This window comes from Platalea leucorodia, assembly GCF_965183815.1.
Source record: "Platalea leucorodia genome assembly, chromosome: 20".
NCBI lineage: Eukaryota > Metazoa > Chordata > Aves > Pelecaniformes > Threskiornithidae > Platalea > Platalea leucorodia.
The window spans coordinates 2,555,413-2,574,140 of record NC_138842.1 but is presented as its reverse complement, the minus strand read 5'-3'; the positions used below and the strand labels follow the sequence as shown (position 1 = coordinate 2,574,140).

General features: G+C 51.5%; 1 protein-coding gene across 1 annotated transcript; it reads right to left on the bottom strand.

Moving 5' to 3' along the window:
• Positions 1–952: 952 nt before the first annotated feature.
• TMEM45B (transmembrane protein 45B) lies at positions 953–16,018 on the bottom strand (the record flags this gene model as incomplete). Its single annotated transcript, XM_082330526.1, has 10 exons — positions 953–1,082; positions 1,366–1,511; positions 2,168–2,352; positions 2,713–2,925; positions 3,202–3,406; positions 12,675–12,702; positions 13,082–13,227; positions 14,096–14,280; positions 15,280–15,492; positions 15,835–16,018. The coding sequence occupies 10 exons, from the start codon at positions 16,016–16,018 to the stop codon at positions 953–955; spliced, it is 1,635 nt and encodes a 544-aa protein (XP_082186652.1).
• Between the last annotated feature and the right edge of the window lie 2,710 nt (positions 16,019–18,728).

Below are 18,728 nucleotides of genomic sequence, written 5' to 3'. Positions count from 1 at the left end.
TGGGAAGCGACCAGCTCCAGGGGGGGAATAAAGCTGTTGGTTGAGAAGAAAAGCCATACCCCAGCTGAGATGGCTGCACAGCCCGGCTCGCAGAGACGCACCAGGAGCATCTGTACGCCCAACCCGCGCCTGCTGAAGCCATCGTCTTGCTTCAAGGGTCTGAACCCTGCCCAGCAAACACCCCATCTCCCAGGCACGCCAAAATCCATTGCAACCAGGCTGCCTCACCTACCTAACTCCTCCTCTCAGCTTCTGATTAAAAACATGGAAGAAGGCAGCTACGTGACGGTGCTAACAGGGAAACCTCCATCCCTTCCGTCCGCTGGCCGCCCACCCCTTTCTGCAGGCAGATTTGGCCATGTTGAGTCACAGGCCGTCCCATCCCTCCGACGTTTCATCCATCCCCCAAACCATTTTCAAGCTGGACATTGCCTTAACCATGGCTTCAATCTCAAGGCATCGTATTCAAGAGATCCATCGAAATGGTGCATTAAAGTACTTTATTGGTGATCACGTATACTCCGTGCACGTCAAGCTTTGTACAAAAAAACCCCTCCATTAACACCAGAGTGAGCGACAGCCACCGGGAGCTTTGAATGCTGGTTTGGCTCCCTTCTGCAGAAGCAGAAGCGAAAGCAATGTTAAAAAAATAGCTAAATTGGCCACACCAGTTGGACTCCACCTGCAAACCGGTTCTGCAGTTCACAGCCCGAGCGGCAGCACGGAAAATTAAAAATTCCCTCCCAGACGAGCCTGGTTTGCTCTTGCTACCGCCAAAGGGACGCACGGGAAAGGCTTCGCATCTCCTGCCACGCTCCGCCTTCGGGGTCCTGCCGCCCACTTCTGATGCTCTGCCATCAAGTGCCGGTGCAGTTTATAAACACTAATTAAAAACCTCATCTCAAGAGCTCTAAGCCACAGCGGGGAAGAAGTTTCCATGCCCGCCACGGCCTCATTTGTCGTCCGAGGTGCTTTCCGGCAGCAGCGCACCGCTGGAGCTCTTGTTGCCTTTGCGGATGCACATGCCGCAGTCCAGCTCCACGTCGATGTCCTCGAATTTCAGATGGCAGGACTCGTTGCAGCTGCGGGAGGGACAGTGGTCAGGTATTCACGGGCAGCAAGAGCTGTCTTTTCACCCCAGCCCACTCAGAAAAGCTGCTAAGGACTATCTGCTCTGCGGTGGGACCGAGCCGATCCTTTCCAGCCAAGCCATGGACTAGTCCGTGCTTGGACACCCACTTTTCTTATCCCGTGATACACTGGCAGCTGGATTTCCCAGGGTAGCATTGGGACTAGGTATTGCTCTTGGCCATCCCAGCTTGCGCACGGTGCCAGGACCCCCCGGGACCCCTCGTGCCCACGTACCAGCGAGATGCGGCAGAGTTTGCCGCCAAGACGGCGAGAGCGCCCGCGTAGTGCCAGCAGAAGCACATGGTGAGGAACGTGAAGTTGCTGCGGTCGGTCTGATCCCAGCCCGGTCCTCCCCAGGGAGGGGACAGCACAAACCCAATCTGGTCACAGACCAAAGAGATGTTAGGCATCAGCACACATCCCTCCTTGCTTTTCCTCCTGTTTTTAGGCAAGCTGCTGCAGCTGACTATGGACTAGAAGCACCATAATCCCAAGTAACACCCGGACCCCTGCCCTGAGCACCCCCAACCATCCTTTTCCCCCCAGACTGACACAGGGGGGGCATTTCAGGAGGAGCGGGACACTCCGCAGACAAGCCCTAGGGCTCGCAGTGCAGCCCAGCATCCCCAGAGAAAGCTGACAACCCAAAGGCGACACGGCCAGGCTGTGCATTTCTCCTTAGACCTAAAGCTGGGTGATTACGCGAGACGTTTCCAGATATTTCCAGTTACTTTGAACAAATAGAGGAAGAAATTGGACCTAATAAAAAGAACAAAACCTCATGATTGTGGCTTCCTCTTCTTGTGGGGTCTAATTCCCATTTAGCATGCAGGTTTGTCCATGCTGCATATATTACACATACATATCTCCACAATGACGGCTCTTGCACTAAGCCTCATTTCTTCCCAAGATATTCCAACCAGCCTAAAAGTTTAACCCCAACAGATGTGCCGTAAAGGGCAGAGCAGCCCCCCTCTGCTTGCCTTCCCGGGTGTGAAGCCCACTGCCCGGAGGAGAGTGCTGGGCGTGCACTGACCTGCCAAAGCCAAGAGCCCTGGAGAAGGAAGGAGCTGGTCCTGAAGGTCTCCAGGATGATGTGGTCTCGGAGGAACGCCTCCAGGAGGGCACAGAGGGCTCCAGCAAAGATAGCCATGGCCAGCAGGGAATGGAGGTGGTGGTCCAGCGCAGCATCGCCGTAGTCACGGAAACAGAAGAGCAAACCTGCCAAGATTCACACTACATTAGAAAAGGATGCTCTGGGATTTGTTTTTTTTTAAAAAAACATCTGAAAACTGAGACTATGCTCCAGGTCTTGCTATGATCTGCCTGGTGGCAAGAGCCAGACAGCAAACAGCCTGCTGTCATCACCTTCGCTCTGCGAGGACCACGCAGCCCCCAGCGCCGGGGTCTGCTCTGCCCACAGAGTAGCCCCCGGAGCTGCCGGCATCCCCGTGCCCCAGCCAGGGCCATAGGGCTGTCAGGAGGACCCAGCCTCAAAACAGCCCAGAGATTTTTGGTGGCCCTCCCAGCGCTTCCCCTAGCCCGTACTCCATACTCTCCCAGGCACCACGTGTGATTCACCTTCAATGAACAGAGCCACGGACAGCAAGAGCCGATCTAAGCCAAGCGGCAGCTTGAGCAGGGAGTGCGAGACGACGTCCACGATGCCGGAGAGGAGGAAGAAGAGGTACATGGTGGTGTAGTGCCAGTGGGTGAGGTCTGCCCAGCTGTGCGTCTTGGGGTTGTGGAGCTGCAGGTGGGGACCAGCGGGAACAAACTGCTCGGCCAATATCCCTAGGCAGAGAGCGGAAAGGTCACGTTTTTCCTTTTACACCGGGGGAAAGGACAAGCTTGCAGGAAAGCTTTCTTTGCAATGGTGACGTCGTGGTGGTATTTGCCCAGAGGAATGAAAGCAAAGTCCCATCTCTCTGTGATGCTACAAGCATGTCCCCAAGCCCTCCCACACCAGTTGCAGCCATTTCCCACCACAAAAAGCCCCAGTCTCATGGCAGAGAGTGGCTGCAGCGCCAGTCGATACTGGGGCAGAGACTCATCATCATCATCTCTTACCTGCTAGAGCAAAGAAAGCTTTGACCGCCCCTTCGAAGACTTCCACACGCTGGACCCCATAGCTTGGCTGGCTCTCGGCGTTGGCTTTCCGCCCGAGATACTTCAGGGGGTATCGCACAGACCACCAGAGACCAAAAGTGAAGAAGAAAGTGCCCCGGAGGGCACTGCCGAGGAAACTTGTTGGCATCGGGCTCGCTTGCCGGACCTGCAATGACAAACAGTGCCTGAGGACCGACTCAAATTATTCCCAAGAGAGACGTCAGGCCGCTCGCTTGCTCGGTGTCCTCAGGGAGCCGCATCCCGACAGAGCAGGTCTGCACGGCCCCACCATCAGCTCCAACGGGTGGTACCAGAGGTGCGACATCACCTTGGAGAAGCTGCCACCATGTGCCACTGTATACACGTGTATATGTATAGAAGGATGCGGATGCAATCATCAGGACTTCATCGTGCCAGAGAAAAATACATTAGCGCCTAAGAAAGCGTAACAGCTACATGCTATTAGAAGAGGAACCATAACAAAGTTTTTGCTAATAAAAAGCAACACGACAATTATTTTCTCGGAACATAAACTCCCTCCAAACTAGATAATTACCAGGGCGTGAATCCAGCCGGCGTGTTCAGCAGCTCCAGCCAGCCAAGGCTTTGCTGGGCCCTACCAGCTGCGCAACAGGAGGAGGCGGCAACCCAGGAACCATTCCCATTTCCAAAAGGAGTCTCATGCATATTCCACGCAACCTTTGTGTTGCACACGAGCGGTGATTTGACACAAGGGAAAGAGATTTCATCTCCAGAAGGAAGAGCTCGAGGACTAAAGGCATGAAAATTGCCTTCGTGCTAAGCCAGACTAACGCCGCTGAGCACCAGCAAGGATGGAGAGGAGCAGAGGTACGGCAGCATGACCGGCTGCCGTGGGCAAAGTTATATCCTGCAAAGTATTTAAGCTCATACTGAAACTGTCGGAAAAAATCCCAGAGCAGCAAGCACAGATGGGAATAAGTAGTGATCTAAATGCTTATAGCAGTGAGCTTTTGATGTTACCTTGGGATGGTCTTGTTTCCTCCAGCAAGACCTCTCTCCGTGCTCTCTGTATGCATCTATCACCTGAGGAGGTCTCACTCTTTCCCTTCTCACAGGCTTTCTGGTCCTTTTCTACCGCTCAGATGAGCACGGAAGAAGGCATTACTCATCCTGAAGCTACCACACCGACTTGCCCTTGCATCACAAATCACATCCTCGCTGTGTTTATAAATACCAAAGTAAATTGCAGAGGCTGGATGAACAACTCCAGCACGTTCTCCAAGTCCTCCCACGCTAGAAAGTAATTAGGTACTGCAAAATAAGGGTAGGAAGTGGCGTGGCATTGCCTTAGGTGAGGGAGAGCTCTGCGAGATGTCCCCGGTCGGGTTTTGGCTGCGGAGCTGGAGTCGGTTGAACTGGCTCAGCCCTGCGTGGGCGAGCACGGCGTTTGGGTTTGGAGACTATGGTCATCTTTTGCATCTCTGGGACACAGGTAAGCTGGGGAAGGCTCAAAACTGTTTACACCGTGTTAAGGTTCCCTTTCAGGAGGGAAGTTACTGAAGAGCCTTTCAGGCAGATGAGAAACGCCGCATCCCAGGAGCTGGTTCGGGGATCGGTGATGGCTTTCTGCTCTATTTTGGACACCTACATTAGGGTGAGACGGCTCATGCCCCAGGAGGACCCATGACTTCCCTCATTATAGCCTGGACGCCCAGTCCAGGACACACATCTTCCTTGCACTGACATCTACATGCTGAAGTGCCTAAGAACAAATGCTATTAAAGCACATTTAAGCAGCACACAATCGCACAATACTTAACCAAATTTTACCATTGTCCTACAGGGACTGTGACTACAGCCTGAAGCTGGAGTCAGGAGCATACCCTGACCGAGATACGCAGCAGAAGCGTTAATTTGACATGCTTAATTAGAGGAGAGGAGGAAAACAGAGACATCCCAGTGCCGAGGCATCAGCAATGACATCTGCCACATCCCACCTGCAACTCCAGAGGCTGAGCTGCACCAGCATCCAGCCGTAAGCCAGGGATTTGTCACCCCACATCCACCGGGCATCCCTCCTTTGCCTTAGTTACCAGCAGCCCCCAAACCACTCTGTTCCAGAGCTGTCCCTGGCATCTCCTACCCCAGCCATCCCTCTCCCCAGTGGAGTACTCCCGCTCTTCTTTTTTGTTCTGGGGACACTTTTGCCCAATTCAGCAAGGCTTTTGGTAGCTGTCATGAGTCCCCTTTGCTTCCCAGCAGCCCGACACAGCTCTTCAGCAGCCACCACATATCCCAGGACATTTATCACTTGGCAGAGATGTCCCAAACCCACCCTTGGATCAAGCAGAAGCTTGGATATAACCCACTCAAAAAAACCCACCTTCTCTTATAAAACGGCCGCTATTTTGCAGAGAAACCAGACATGTTTCCAAGCAACAGTCCGCTTGCACAGCTCACGTATTCAAGGCACAGCAAAACCACCCCTCCACATCCACACGGCCCCTCGACCAGCTCACCGAGCCCGAACCTGATACCTCTCACCCGCCAGCTTCCCCCAGCCCCAGCTTTTGAGTCCACGCTCACATAAAAGCTGATTAAGCCCAAGTGAGCCGCAGCCGGGGAAGAGAGCACTGGTTGAGGAGAGGCACCCGGGTTATTTATTTTTCCTGCAAGCTAGTTTGTCTGTCAGAGGACTTGAAATATGGCTGCAGTCAGAAGTTATTACCTGAGCCGCCCTTCTCCCTCCGCAGCTTCCAGGCTGCGATGCTTTTGCCTAATAGCCATACGGGAGCTGCCTGCTTTCCTTACGGTGCCTCGCACTGACTGCTCGCAGCCTCCCTGGGCTCGGCTCGGGAAGGACGGCATTTCTGCCCAATTTCCAGGCTCTCCCCGCAGAGCCGTCGCAGCTCCAGGTCCATCACCGTCGATGATTTTGGCTCCGTGTGGGGACTTGCTCCCGTGATGCAGGGAGATCGGTGCTGGCGGGAGGATGCTGTTCATGGGGACGCATGGGTAGCCCCTACAAGCACCCGTGGTGGGGGCAACCATCAGCCTGGCAGGCAACATCCTAGTAGGACAGGCAGCACGCAGAGGGCAAGCTCAGCGCCTGGCCACGGACATTTGGAAGGTCTTCTCATTGTGGATCCCCCTCCAGCCTTGCTACCCAGACACATCTCTCTTGGGCCAACAGCCCTCACCCAACAGAAGAGGCACAAGCTCCCTCTCTTGCCAATCCTCTGCCATGATGCAGCTCCAAAACACGATAAACCCCCCGAAAAAGAGCTAAAGCCACAGATTGCTGGCAGACTGCCTCCATCAGCAATTCCACCAGCTTCATCAGTAGCCATCATCACACTAAACCTTTGCCTTGCAGAGGTGGACTCTCCCCACATCCCGTCTTCCCAAGCTCAAGCAGCCACGTCCATCCCGTGGCACAGCTGCTCACTAACGCATTTCTCTCTATGGGTAGGAGAGTTTACCTGCAACTCCTGCCTGTCCTTCTCCCAGCTCCAGATGCGGCAGCAAGGAGCGGTTATTACTCAGAAGAGGCAGATAAAGGGAGAAGCCACCACGGGGAGGTGGCCCTCAGACAGGATGTTTAGAGCCAAACGTCCTGCGGGCCAGTTCAAAGCGCACTGAGTCAACCGGCTTTCACAACCTAGGACATCTCCTGCCTGCTATTTATAAAAAAAGTCTCTCAGAGTTTGCCACAAAAATCAGGACGAGCAGCCAATTCCCATTCCCATGGCAACCACGTGTATTCAATTATTATGTTGGTGTTTTTGGATGACTGGGGAAGGAGCCAAGAAAAGACAAGGCTGCGGCATCGCCCGGCATGGCCAGGCTCTGCTGGAAGGGCTCTGAAGTCTCTGACCTGGGCCACCAGGATAACCCTTTTAGTGGGGCATCTGGCCTTACAAAAAGTGCCTGTAGGCAGGAGATTTTGAGCCAGGAGCTCCCAAACCAGAGCAGAGCCCTTCTGAGATCCATCTCCCAGCCCACAGCAGCCAAGAGGAGGAGGACGATGGCCCTCTCTCCCCCAAAAGATGGATTGGCAGGACACAGGAGCCCGTTTCCACTCCTTTTCACCTATCCAACACTCGACGCTGCCCAATGCCAAGCATCCACAGACACAAGCCACTACCAATCTGCCGCACATCGCATCGCCAATGGCTGCGTGCCCAGCACCTCCCTGGCTGCATAGACAAGCAACCCAAGTGCCTCAAGGCAAATAAATACCACGGGCTACCCCAGCGTCCTCATCTCCTTCTGAAGCACCGAGCTGATGGTGCAAAACCACTCGGTGCTGCTCAGGAGTGCTGCCCGAGCCTCTGACCACTAACAACCCCTCAGTGCATTCCCAACCCAGTATTTCTCCGGGTTGCAACCACACGCACATAACTCCTCCTACAACCGAAAAAAACCCCAGGAGGGCTGCAGGATAAGCCATGCCCAGCCCTGCCAAGAGTCACACACGTGAGCCAGCGCCCCAGGGAAGCCCCAAGGCTGGAACAGCATGGAAGCAAACCAGCCTGCACAAGCCTCCCCAGGGTGATGGGCTGTTCTCCAGCACAGCCATAAAAGCCACCAAGCCATAGCCGGGAGCTCTTTTATACCCATTATCTCCATATCAGCGGTAGCAAGTAGGAGGAAAGAAAGAAAACAAGAAGCTGGTGGTGGTGCTGGCACGCAGCCGCGCCGTACGCCTGTCGCTGCTCACCTCCAACGGTGCTCGGGGAGCAAGACGCGTGGCAGAGGGCTGAGCACACATGCAAAAGGGTCCTGTAACATCAGGGAAGCCCACAGCAGCAGAGGGGCTTCCATAAACACAGGCAGCTTCGCCCAAGCTAAAGCTTCAGGAGCTTGCTACCACATTAAGCCCAAGCACAGAGAGAAATGCAACTCCCATAGGAGCTCTTCCTTACAGACCTACCCCTAAAAATAATACGACAAAAAAAATCATACCTTTCTTGCTGGAAAAAGAGCAGCAGCACTGTCAGGGAGCTCTTTGCAGCTCAGTTTTCCTTTCTGCAACCGCCCAGCTCTACAAACCATTACCCCAAACGGCAGCTTAGCAGGAAGCTGCTTCCCAAGCAGGACGAGTCAAGCCCTCGGAGAAAGTGGGAAAACGCAAGCTGGGAGGGCAGCAGCTGGAGGGAGAGGGGGGAAAATGAGGCCCAGGTGAAAGGTATCTGCTCAGAGGCTGAAGGTGCCTTTTCCCGTGGCGTTTAAAGGGACAGCAAAGAGTAAAGCCCATAGAGAAAGGTTTCTATGAAAAGGGCAACTTGTATTAAAGTACCTGCCAGTCAGACAGGGAAAAAAGTGGTAGGTGCATGAAATGGTTGAGGAAAGGGGGTTTCCAGCCTTTTAAACCATCCCCACGATAAAACCGAGGATGAAACTGTGGCAAGTGGTGAGGAACAAGAGCCCGATGAGGGGATGGCAACCCCCCGCCCAGATCCCGGAGCGGCTCGCTCACACACCGTGCGTGCTAAAATCACTGCAGGCACAAATGGATGCAACTCCATTACAGTCCCTTAGCTGCAAACCTCTGAGGCGTGGAGGAGTATTATGGGATTGCACCAGCACACGCCTGCCTTCCTCTTCCTCCCAGGGACAGACCAGGGGAGGCCGATCCGTGTCCGACCCACTCCAGCCCCTCTAACGTTCTCAAGCTAAACCCCGAACTGAATTTCATTATTTTTTTTTTCCTTCTTTTTCTTTTTTCTCAGCTGTAACTGCAACATCCTCTCCCTGAAGGTTCATCATCAGCCTCGGTGCTAATGAAAAAATGTGATAATGTTTGCCTGCTTCCTGGGGGTGGTGGGAGGCACAATCTAATTAAAGGTTTGCCAGCAGCTCGAGCACTGCAGATGGATGCTTGTTCGGGAAGTGCAAAGTATTATTATTATTATTATTATTATTATGACGAATGCTAACACCGGGCTTTCATAAACAGGCAACAGAGGAGGTGAAGCAGGTGGTATGAGCATAGGCAGGGCTTGTTCTGCTGCCTACACCGTCATTTCAGCCTTACATAAAGGTGGCTGTGAAGGGTTGCCGCGGTAGATCCTATCTCTGCCTGAGAAATGAGTGGCTCGTGGTCGGGCTGTGCTGGGGCTCTTGATGAAGGGCTTGCCTTTCGAGCTGGAGGAAGAGCCATCTGCCACGGTATCTGGCTGCTTCGGGGTGTGTTGCCTGGGTTTCCTCATCAGAGGAGGTTAGATATGACCATCGGGAGGATCAGCAGCTCCTTCCTGCCTCAGATGAGCAGGTCACTTATTTCAGGAATACCGGCAGCCCCCATGCTTGATGGACACCGTCCGACAATATCAGGCTGCCGTTACACAAGACAAAAACCACCCCCGAGACATCGCCCAGGGCATTACAGTCCCTTTAAAGCCAGCTGTGGATATGGCTACAAATACAGCCCAGGTCCCCTCCAGCTGCATGGCCAGTGGGTCTGGTACAAAGTTTCAAGACACTAGCTGAGAATTCATTTTATATGGTGAAAAACAGAATCCAGGCCTACTGGTTGACAGTAAGTTTGTGTTAAAAGTAACACTCCGTTTAGGACTGTCCTGGTATACCTCTCACATAAGAAATAAATGCGAGGATGGCTTGTGGCTGCACCTCGCTATATGATAAACCGCCTCTGGACCACTCACCATGCATCCAGCAACCTTCATGCCCTTGTTTGGGTACCTAAGCTATTTACAAAGGTGGTTTTTAGGTAAAACAAAAATCCTTAATTCTCATCCAGAAATGAACACCACCTGTATTTTCTTATTTAATCACAGGCTATCTGCCTCCTCCTTCGCTGACCTTCATACCTCGGGAAAGAACGTGCTCCAGAGCTGGAAAACAAATTAGCGAGCGCTATACTGACAGTCCTGGGATGTTTGTAGGAGCGGGGAGTTAATGAGGCAGACAGAAACTATTCCAGCGACCGGGTGCTACAGAGGGGAAAAGTGTTTTGTGGCCATGTAGTGACAAGGGACAAAGAAAACCTGGCGGTGAAAGGAGACGGGGACTTGATTAAGAGCAGCAAAGAGAGCCGTGAAGAATTAAATCAACCCACTCCCACCTTCAAAAGCAAGGAGTGCTTTTAAAAGCCAAGGTCAGCTTTAATCTGTGTGCCCTCAGATGGAAATAACCCCTGGCTTTTGGGGGTAGGAAGGAGGAGGGTGGCTGCAAGGTGACTGCAACCTCAGCCAGCTTGGAGTATGTTCCTGCACGCCCAGCGCCAGCTTTGCCACCTGGTGCTGCCCTCATGCGGCTATTTAATGGGAAATAGGGATGTTTGATCCATTTTCTAAAAGAAAATAATTCAGAGCAGACCAGAAGTAATTCAGAGCACCACGCAAGGCCTTTTTGCGGTTCAATTCAGCTGGTTTCTGTCCTGCAGCACTCTAGGTAACTCGGTTTGTCACCTTGAAAATAGGGTTTTCTCTGTGCATTAGGAGGCGGCAGCCTGCAAAATGCTCTCCCCGGGTTGTGTCTCATCATAGCAGCAAGAGGAATGCGTGCAGGCTAGAAAAACTATTCCACTTGGCAGAAAAAAAGGATCTGCAAAATGATCAGCGCGTTCAGCGGTTACAACTCAGGAGACTTAATTGCACGGCATTTATCAGATGGATTTACCGAGATGTATTGCTCCGCTGCTTAATTCTCTTCACGCCGAGCCTGTTTGCAGCTCCTGATGTCCAGCCCTGCAAAATAAACCAGCTCAGCGGTGGAAATATAGGAAAGCTGGCATTCAAGGAAAGCTAGTTAGTCTTTATAGCACTGTTAATAAGCAATAAAATCCAGGCTGTAGCCCCCATAGTCTGCAACAAGCTCTTTGCGCAAGGGGAAAGGGTGTTAAAAGACGAGCTTTGCCTTCCCTGGGCAGACGCTTGGACCTGCCAGTAGCTGCTTTTCTGTTCAGTCACGAGCATGAGCACAAAAATCAGCAGCCATCCATCCCCTCCGTTACGCAGCAGCGAGAAGACTTCAGTGCAGAGCATCCTTCCAGCCCCAGGGTTTGAGACGCGAACAGTTGCAATTCAGCTTGCGCTGGTGTTTATTTTTTATACATATATTTTTTTAATCCCCGTACTCACTACTGGCACGTTTTCCTCCTTTCTAGGAGGTGACATTTCCAGTCACTTTTTGCAAGCAATTAGCTGGCAAAGGCAGGCTAAAAACAAAACGTGTGCCTGCTTCATCTCGCTTTCCAAGCTGAGGGGTTTATTTTCAATGGAAAACTGGGACGTTTTACGAATCCCTGCTGCTTAGCCATGTATCTTACAGCCCTTCAGGCTTTACAGGTCTGAGGGATGGATTTGTCTAAGCTATTATTACACACTCTATAATTTATCAGACTTAAATTTAAGGATATCAGCTCAGTGAGGATTTTTAATTCACATTTATTCACTCTTTCAGCCTTTAAGTGAACATGAAAACTATTAACAAAACCCCTCTTTAGTTCAAAGCTTCGGTAATAAAAGTTGTATTGTGCACAATCAAGCCATGATGTTGCAAATTTGACATGATCTCACATTCAACACTCTTTTACTCTTCCTCCTTGGGATGATGCCTTGGTCCGCAGGGATACGGCCTCAAGCCTGGAGGTTTCCCCAACTTAATCACGGCTGGTCAAAGCCTCCGGGTACTTGGAAAAGTCAACTGGCCAAAGGATGCCATCCATCATTATGGAAACACACATGGGAACCCACAGGACAAAGCCATCTCATCATGTTGAATTTCTGCACTTAGTTTTGTTGCTAAAAATCACTGCAAGCAGTGCTCGTTTCAGAGATGGCGATATTCGGGTACGGACGGAGGGCAGATACCACCCAGGCGCTCAACATGCTTCCCAGCAGCGGAACGGTGGCACCTCTCTTTGCTCTTCCAAAACATAAATATGTAATGAGATTTAATTTTTTTTTTCTTCTAGAAAACATATTTTTCACATAATTGGAGAAGGAGATTGCACCCCCTTCATTCTTCATCAGATCCGTTTAAGAAGGCGGCTTGGGAGCTCGTGTCATGCTTTTGCTGCCGGACTCCGAGGCTGATGTAGGGCTCTCCGCTGCCTCTCCCGCACCTCTGGATGCAGCTGGAACACACGGGAAATAAATCGCCCTCAGCAAACCCCCCAAACTGGTGCCACTCACCAGACTGCTCAGGGGAGCGAAGTGCATTTGTAATGGATACATTATTACAAATGTCCTAAAATGCCGGGGTTTGGGGGTTTGGGGCTTTTTTTATTCTGTATAAAGTCTATTTGCTTGCATAGACTATCTTTTCTGTAGCCCATGTCTCGGCAAGCCATGCAGCATCTCTTAGAGGCTCATAGGCTGTAGGAGCACCCCTGAAAGTGGGATAACGTCCCCTTCCCGCTCCCTTGGAAAAGCCATGCCAGGGGCTGGCGATGCCTTAGCAATCAGACAGTGCTGTTGTACCTCGGTGACTGTCAACCGCTTCGAAATCCTTGCAAGGGAGAGGACAAAGTGTCAGGCGGTCCTGGAAATGCTTTGATTTCTCTATTGAATTAAAGTTTGACTTCCAGCACTCGGTGCAGAGGAAAAAAATTGGCCTGAGCTCCAGGAGCAGCTTTGGGGGCTCAGTTATTTGACCTCTCTGCATTTAATGCCCGTGCCTCTTGCTGACACTCTTTTGCATTCTGTGCACTCGACAAATAACATGCACGTTTGTCGCCGTGCCCTAAAACTTGCAGCAGTTAGGGGCTGCTTATTCGGCTGTGACTTTGTACTCCAGGATCAGCTGGAGTGCATCTGCATCTCACTCCAGACATCCCCATCCCCGTCTTCCCACCCCGCTCCTGCCCAAATTCATGCCCCAGCCTTACCAGCAAGCGAGAGTGTAGTTTATAGCCAGGATGGCCGCAGCGGCTGCCCAGTGCCAGAAAAAGCACATGGTGAGGAACATGATGTTGTTGTGGTCCTTCTCATCCCACATCGGACCTCCCCACGGCTGGAACAGCACGATCCCGATCTGGATGGAACAAACAATTTATTACCTTGCAGGAAAAAAATCAATGTACTCGAGCCTTCCAGCACCCCTCTGTCCATCTCAGTTATCACCACGATTCACGTGGTGACCGAGGGACTTGAGCCCTGACCAGGACAGCGGTTTTTGCTGAGGCAGTGCTGGCCTCGTGGCAGTCCAGCCTTGCAATCAGAGGCCACACAAAGCAGGTCTGTGCCTGCGGTCTCTCTTTTTCTGTACAATATCCAGACACAATTGTCCCTCTGCATTGCAGACCCCTACCCGTCCTTTAAAAACTCCAAATTTAGTATTTTACAAGCTCAGCCCAGTTTTTAATCTCTGAATAAACTGTTGGAGTTAGCGCAGCAGACCTGGGGCTGAGAAAGAGGAGGAGAACTCACATTTCTTTTCGGCAGCCTAGTTTCGCGAGTGGTTATCTCCAACTAATTTCTTTGCTTCTCCAACTACTACCAAAGCAATCAGCTGGCCGTATTTTTACTCAGCCATTTCATTGCTTGGTGGGGTTTGCATCTTTCCACTAAACCAGAGGGAGTGCTGCAGGGTGCATTAGACACATTAAGCAATTAGTACTTGGTTGTTAGATACTGTAAAGTGTTGCTCGCTCACTGCGAGCGCTCGCTTTTGCTGTTCCCCCCAGAGAAGCAATAAGCCAAGACAAACAGCTATTTCAGCAGGAGCAGTCATCAGAGATGACCTGTGATAAGTAAATTTTCATTCTGGGTTATGATCTATTTATGAAGCCAGCCTGGCAAAATTATCCTTTGGAGACGTGCGATTGATACGTGATGTATGGCTTCTTTCCGCTTCCTCTCCTACCTCGGTGCTCTGCTCCACAAGAGAAGGCAGAACTGACCTGCCAGAACCACGTTCCCTGGACGATGGTGACACCGGCTCTGAACATCTCCAGGACAATGTTGTCACGGAGGAAGACCTCCAGCATGACGCTGCAGGCCCCTGAAAAGATGGCGATGAGCAGCAGGGAGTGGATATGCTGATCCAGCATGGGGCGGTGAAGGACGTGGTAATAAAAGAGACAACCTGCCAAAATATGAACCACGCTTAGAGTAGCATTAGCAATACCAACCATGACCACAGAGCCCTGGTAGAGTAAATCACCTGCCCCATCGGCAAACTGCGAGAGGTCGCCACGAAAACAAGGGACTCCACATAGCAGCATCCCTCTGGGATCATCCTGGAGGGATGAGATGCCCAACCTTGGGGCAGGAGGATCTGAGCAACATGGGGACCAAAGACAGAGGACAACAGAAGGGTGGTTTTCTTCTCGTGTCGGTGCCATCACCTCTTCAGATCACCCTCCCCTTGTAGCCTTGTTCCTGCTGTGCCTTGCTTTTCTATTGCTAAACTTCACCATTTTCTTGGGAGCTGGAAATGACGGATTTCCTTTGCTCACATGCCAAACTGTGCCTGTTGAGCTGCCCCTGCTGCTGCTTCAAAAACCACCGGGATCAGGGAAGGGAAAATAACAAGAGATGTGCCTTCATTAAGGGGTTTTCTACATAAGCAAGACCTTCATTTCCTAGTGGCTTTTCCCTATGTGAGCCAAAAGGGGTCTGAAATCCTGGCTCACGACCTGCAAGACAGCCTGAAGACAAAATGATATTCATGATGTGCTGAAGCAGGAATAAGTCACTTGAATTTGCCACATGCAATGCAAGCAGATGAGGATGACGACGCCTGCAGTGCAATTAATGGCTCTCGGGGGGGAACGCGGGGCACGCAAACAGCTCCGTAGATGTAAGATAAATGCAGCATCCACCAGCCATTCATCATAACGAGGGACTCAGCCTGCTGCTTTGTACCGCTGTCACCCCAGAAATCCCAAACCAGGCAAAGCCAGGACCTATCGATGCCTGCATTTCCCATCTTGCTACAGACCGCCCTTCGATAATATATCACCTACAACGTGTCCTATCTTCAGGGGCATTCAGAGCAATATCTCAGTCTGGCAAATTTTGGTTCCTCTCTGACTCACCCTCCAACATCCCCCCCCTGAATTAAGCATCACCTTCTACTGACCTTCAACGAACACAGCCACAGACAGCATGAGGCGATCCAGACCCCGCGGCACCGCCGGGGAGATGTAGGTGAAGACGTCCACCACCCCGGAGAGGCCGTAGAAGAGGTACATGGTGGTGTGCTGCCAGTTCATCAGCTTCACCCAGTCGCGGTTCTCCCCGCTGTAGATGTACAAGTGTGGACCGTCCGGGACGAACTGCTCTGCCAGCATCCCTGCACGGACATGCAAGAGCACGCGTGATGGTGTATTTGCAATGATGGCTGATGCTACTCGTTGCTGTGAGGCGTTTCTGAAGCCAGAGCTGGTGGTTTTGCGTTAGGGAGAAAGGACTGGATAGAAAAATCAGGCCTGCCGGTATTAATGGTAGCTGAGCTTTGGGAAAGGGTACAGCACTTGGTGTTTTCACATCAAACTCTATTAGAGATCAAGACAAGATGAACATCAAGGACTCATCCTTCCACGTCTGGACCAGTTTCTCTGGAGTAAGGGCTCCGGTACAGTCATCACTACAGGCTGGGAAGTTACCAGCATAGCTAGTAAAATATAACCCTTACCTACTATAGCAAAGATGATTTTGATTCCTCCTTCGATAGCATCCACACGCTGGAAACAATAAATCCTGTGCGATTTCTTATTTACTTTCTGGCTGAGATACTGCAGCGGGTATTTCACAGACCACCAGAGCCCAAAGAGCAGGAAGAAACTGCCTGGAAGCGCGTGACCCTTGAAGTTCGCCATCCTGACAACCTCCTCTGACTACAAGGCAAAGAAAAACAATGTCATTATACGAGTTACACCAGTTATATGATATAACGCTGGAAAAAAATGGGATTTCCCTGTCAGGGAGGACTGGAAAAGGCTTGACCAGGCACGTGGGAATAGGAAGGAGCACTGAGAAACCAAGGGTGAGAGGTGGGGACATCAGGGACCTCTCTGAGGTCCTTGCCCCCAGATTAGGAAATACCCGAAAAAGCCGGAGCCCAGACTAGTTTAACAGAGGCCCCAGATCTGCTGCAATCTCTGATACATCCCAGCCTGAACTTTGCATCCCCCAGGATCCCTCCCAGCAGTGGCTCCTGCTTTTCCTACCCTTCTGCAGGTACGAGCGAGAGCATCCGCTGCAGGCCAGGGCAAGGTGGGCTTTTCGGGACCAGGCAGGAGAGAAAATACACAGGGAAAACAGTAAGGTCTAGGGGTAAACATCAGTGGGTTTCTTTAGCTCCTTGAACAGGCACAGAAGTGGTGTGCTATGTCCAAAAATTTTTTAAATTCCTGGAATTTTTTCGGCCCATGGAGGGGGAAGAAAAACCACCCCACATCTATTTCACAAAGCCAAACCATTTTCTTAAAAATATAGCTTCAAAAATATCCCAAAAGCTGCTGGAAACAAAACATTTTGGTTCTGGGCAAAGAAACCAACTTGATCCCTGCATCACCGCCTCCTCCCACCCCTTCTCTCTCCAGAGCATCCCTAAGCTGGGATTTGCACCGCGCAGAGCCCGGGGATCCCAGCCGAGCTGCTCGAGGCTCCGTGCCCCTTCGTGCCGGAGCTCACGCGTGCACGGTTTGTAGGAGAGCCGGGGGACCCGTTTCCTAGGAGAATTACAGCAATTAAAAGCCAGCCGGCTCCTGTTTGCCATTTGCTGGTTTGCTTAATTAGGTGGAGAAACGATTAGCTCTTTCATGTGGGCTCGAGCATATGTTCGGGGGCCTGCCTTGGCGCAATGGCAGGTCGGTTGTGTCAGGCTGGTCAATTAGGATTTTTTTAATTGATAGCAAAAGCTGTGCTGCCAGCACCCAGGACTTCCTTCTCTGTTTAGTAATGCTCCTCTCCACGCTAAGCTGCACTTAACGCTGGGCAGAAACCAGCTCTCTCATGGCACGGATGCCATCCATCCACGTAGCAAGGGGCTGCGTCGTTTGGTGCTGGACCTGACCTCCCCATCGCAGACGCCCACGACCCGGTTATCCTTAAACGGCCTTCCCCGGCTGCATTTTGGGTTTCAATCCCTACTCGCTGGAAATATAAACCAAAAAATGCTCCTATTCTGCTGTTGCCAAAGGATAATTTGGGCGTGCGGTTGAACATGGCTTGCTGCTGCCAGCCTTTGAGAGGGGAGAGCAGTTGCTTTGGCTTTATTAATATGTGATTTCAGGTCAGTTTGTCCCAGGGACGCCTTGTTTCGCCCCGTGAAGTCCATGCCCCTGGAGCTCGGCTGTGTGCAGATACCATCTCCCAGAGGCGGCTGTCCCCGGGCAGGAAAATCCACCCGGTTAGATCAGAGCTGCTAAAGCCCTGGAGCCGACCTGCCCGATTTGAACTGGTTTAACCAAACCAGCTAATCCAACACCTCGAGGTAAGCAAACATTGCCTCCTCCAGCAAACACCCCCCAGGTGCATGCAGCTACATGCCGCAGCAGACATGGCTTATGTCCTTGCAGCCTGGCCCCGCAGTCCTGCCTTCACCAAATACCTGTGAGCTATCGTGGTGGGTTTCATGCAAAAAAAAATTAGGAGGGGACTTAATCCGAGGGTGGAAAAGCTGTGCATGGAAATATTCTTTTCTACCGTATTGGCTAGCAGCTTTGCAGGCAGCTTTTTAGCAGCACTGTAAGGCTCTGCCTTATTTCATGACTTAAAAGGAGAGATTTATTGACAGCGGGTGCATTGGGTAATTAAACACAAAATCAAAGCAAGACGCTGTTTAGCAGCAATGCTGGCACAGCCCGGTGGGTTAATACAATAGCCTCTTCAGTCCTTTGAAAGAGACAGCCGGGGAATCAGAGCATCCACCTGTATCCCTGTGATTAAGGGAGCAGCATACCTCAGCCAGGGAGATGGCTGAAAAATCTGTATTTTCTGGGTGAGCAGGGAATCCTATCACATACATGCAATGATATAATATCAGGATAATGACTGAAAGCAGAACTAAACCGATCCCGGAATACCACGACAAGAAGTACTGCAGCCATATCATGCCATATTAATGCTATAATTATAACACTACCACAGCAATATATAGTCAAATGTATAACTCCATGACCTAGCTCCAGCAGTTACATTTTAAAGGCAGATATTTAATGGGACCTGATGCCTTCCCACATGAGATCAATGCAGTCAAAATGGGATGACCTAAAGGATACACTGATCAATCAAAGCGGGGAAACTTAAAGGTCACCTAAATGGAGCACGCGTAACCTGGCTGCCCAGCACGTCCCCCTTACAGCGCTTACGTGAGATGGGGAGAGCTCGGCAGGGCGATGGGGACTGTTTCGGGGTTGCTGCCGTCCGTACCCGCCCGATTGCTCCCTAGCAGGAAGCAGGGCGGCTTATCTGGGACGCGTGACCAGCAAAACTATTTCTTCTGCTTCTCTTCCTCCTCGGAAAACACGCAAAAGGTGAGCGCAGGGGGAAAAGAAAAAAACCCAATTATGTTTTCAACTGTGA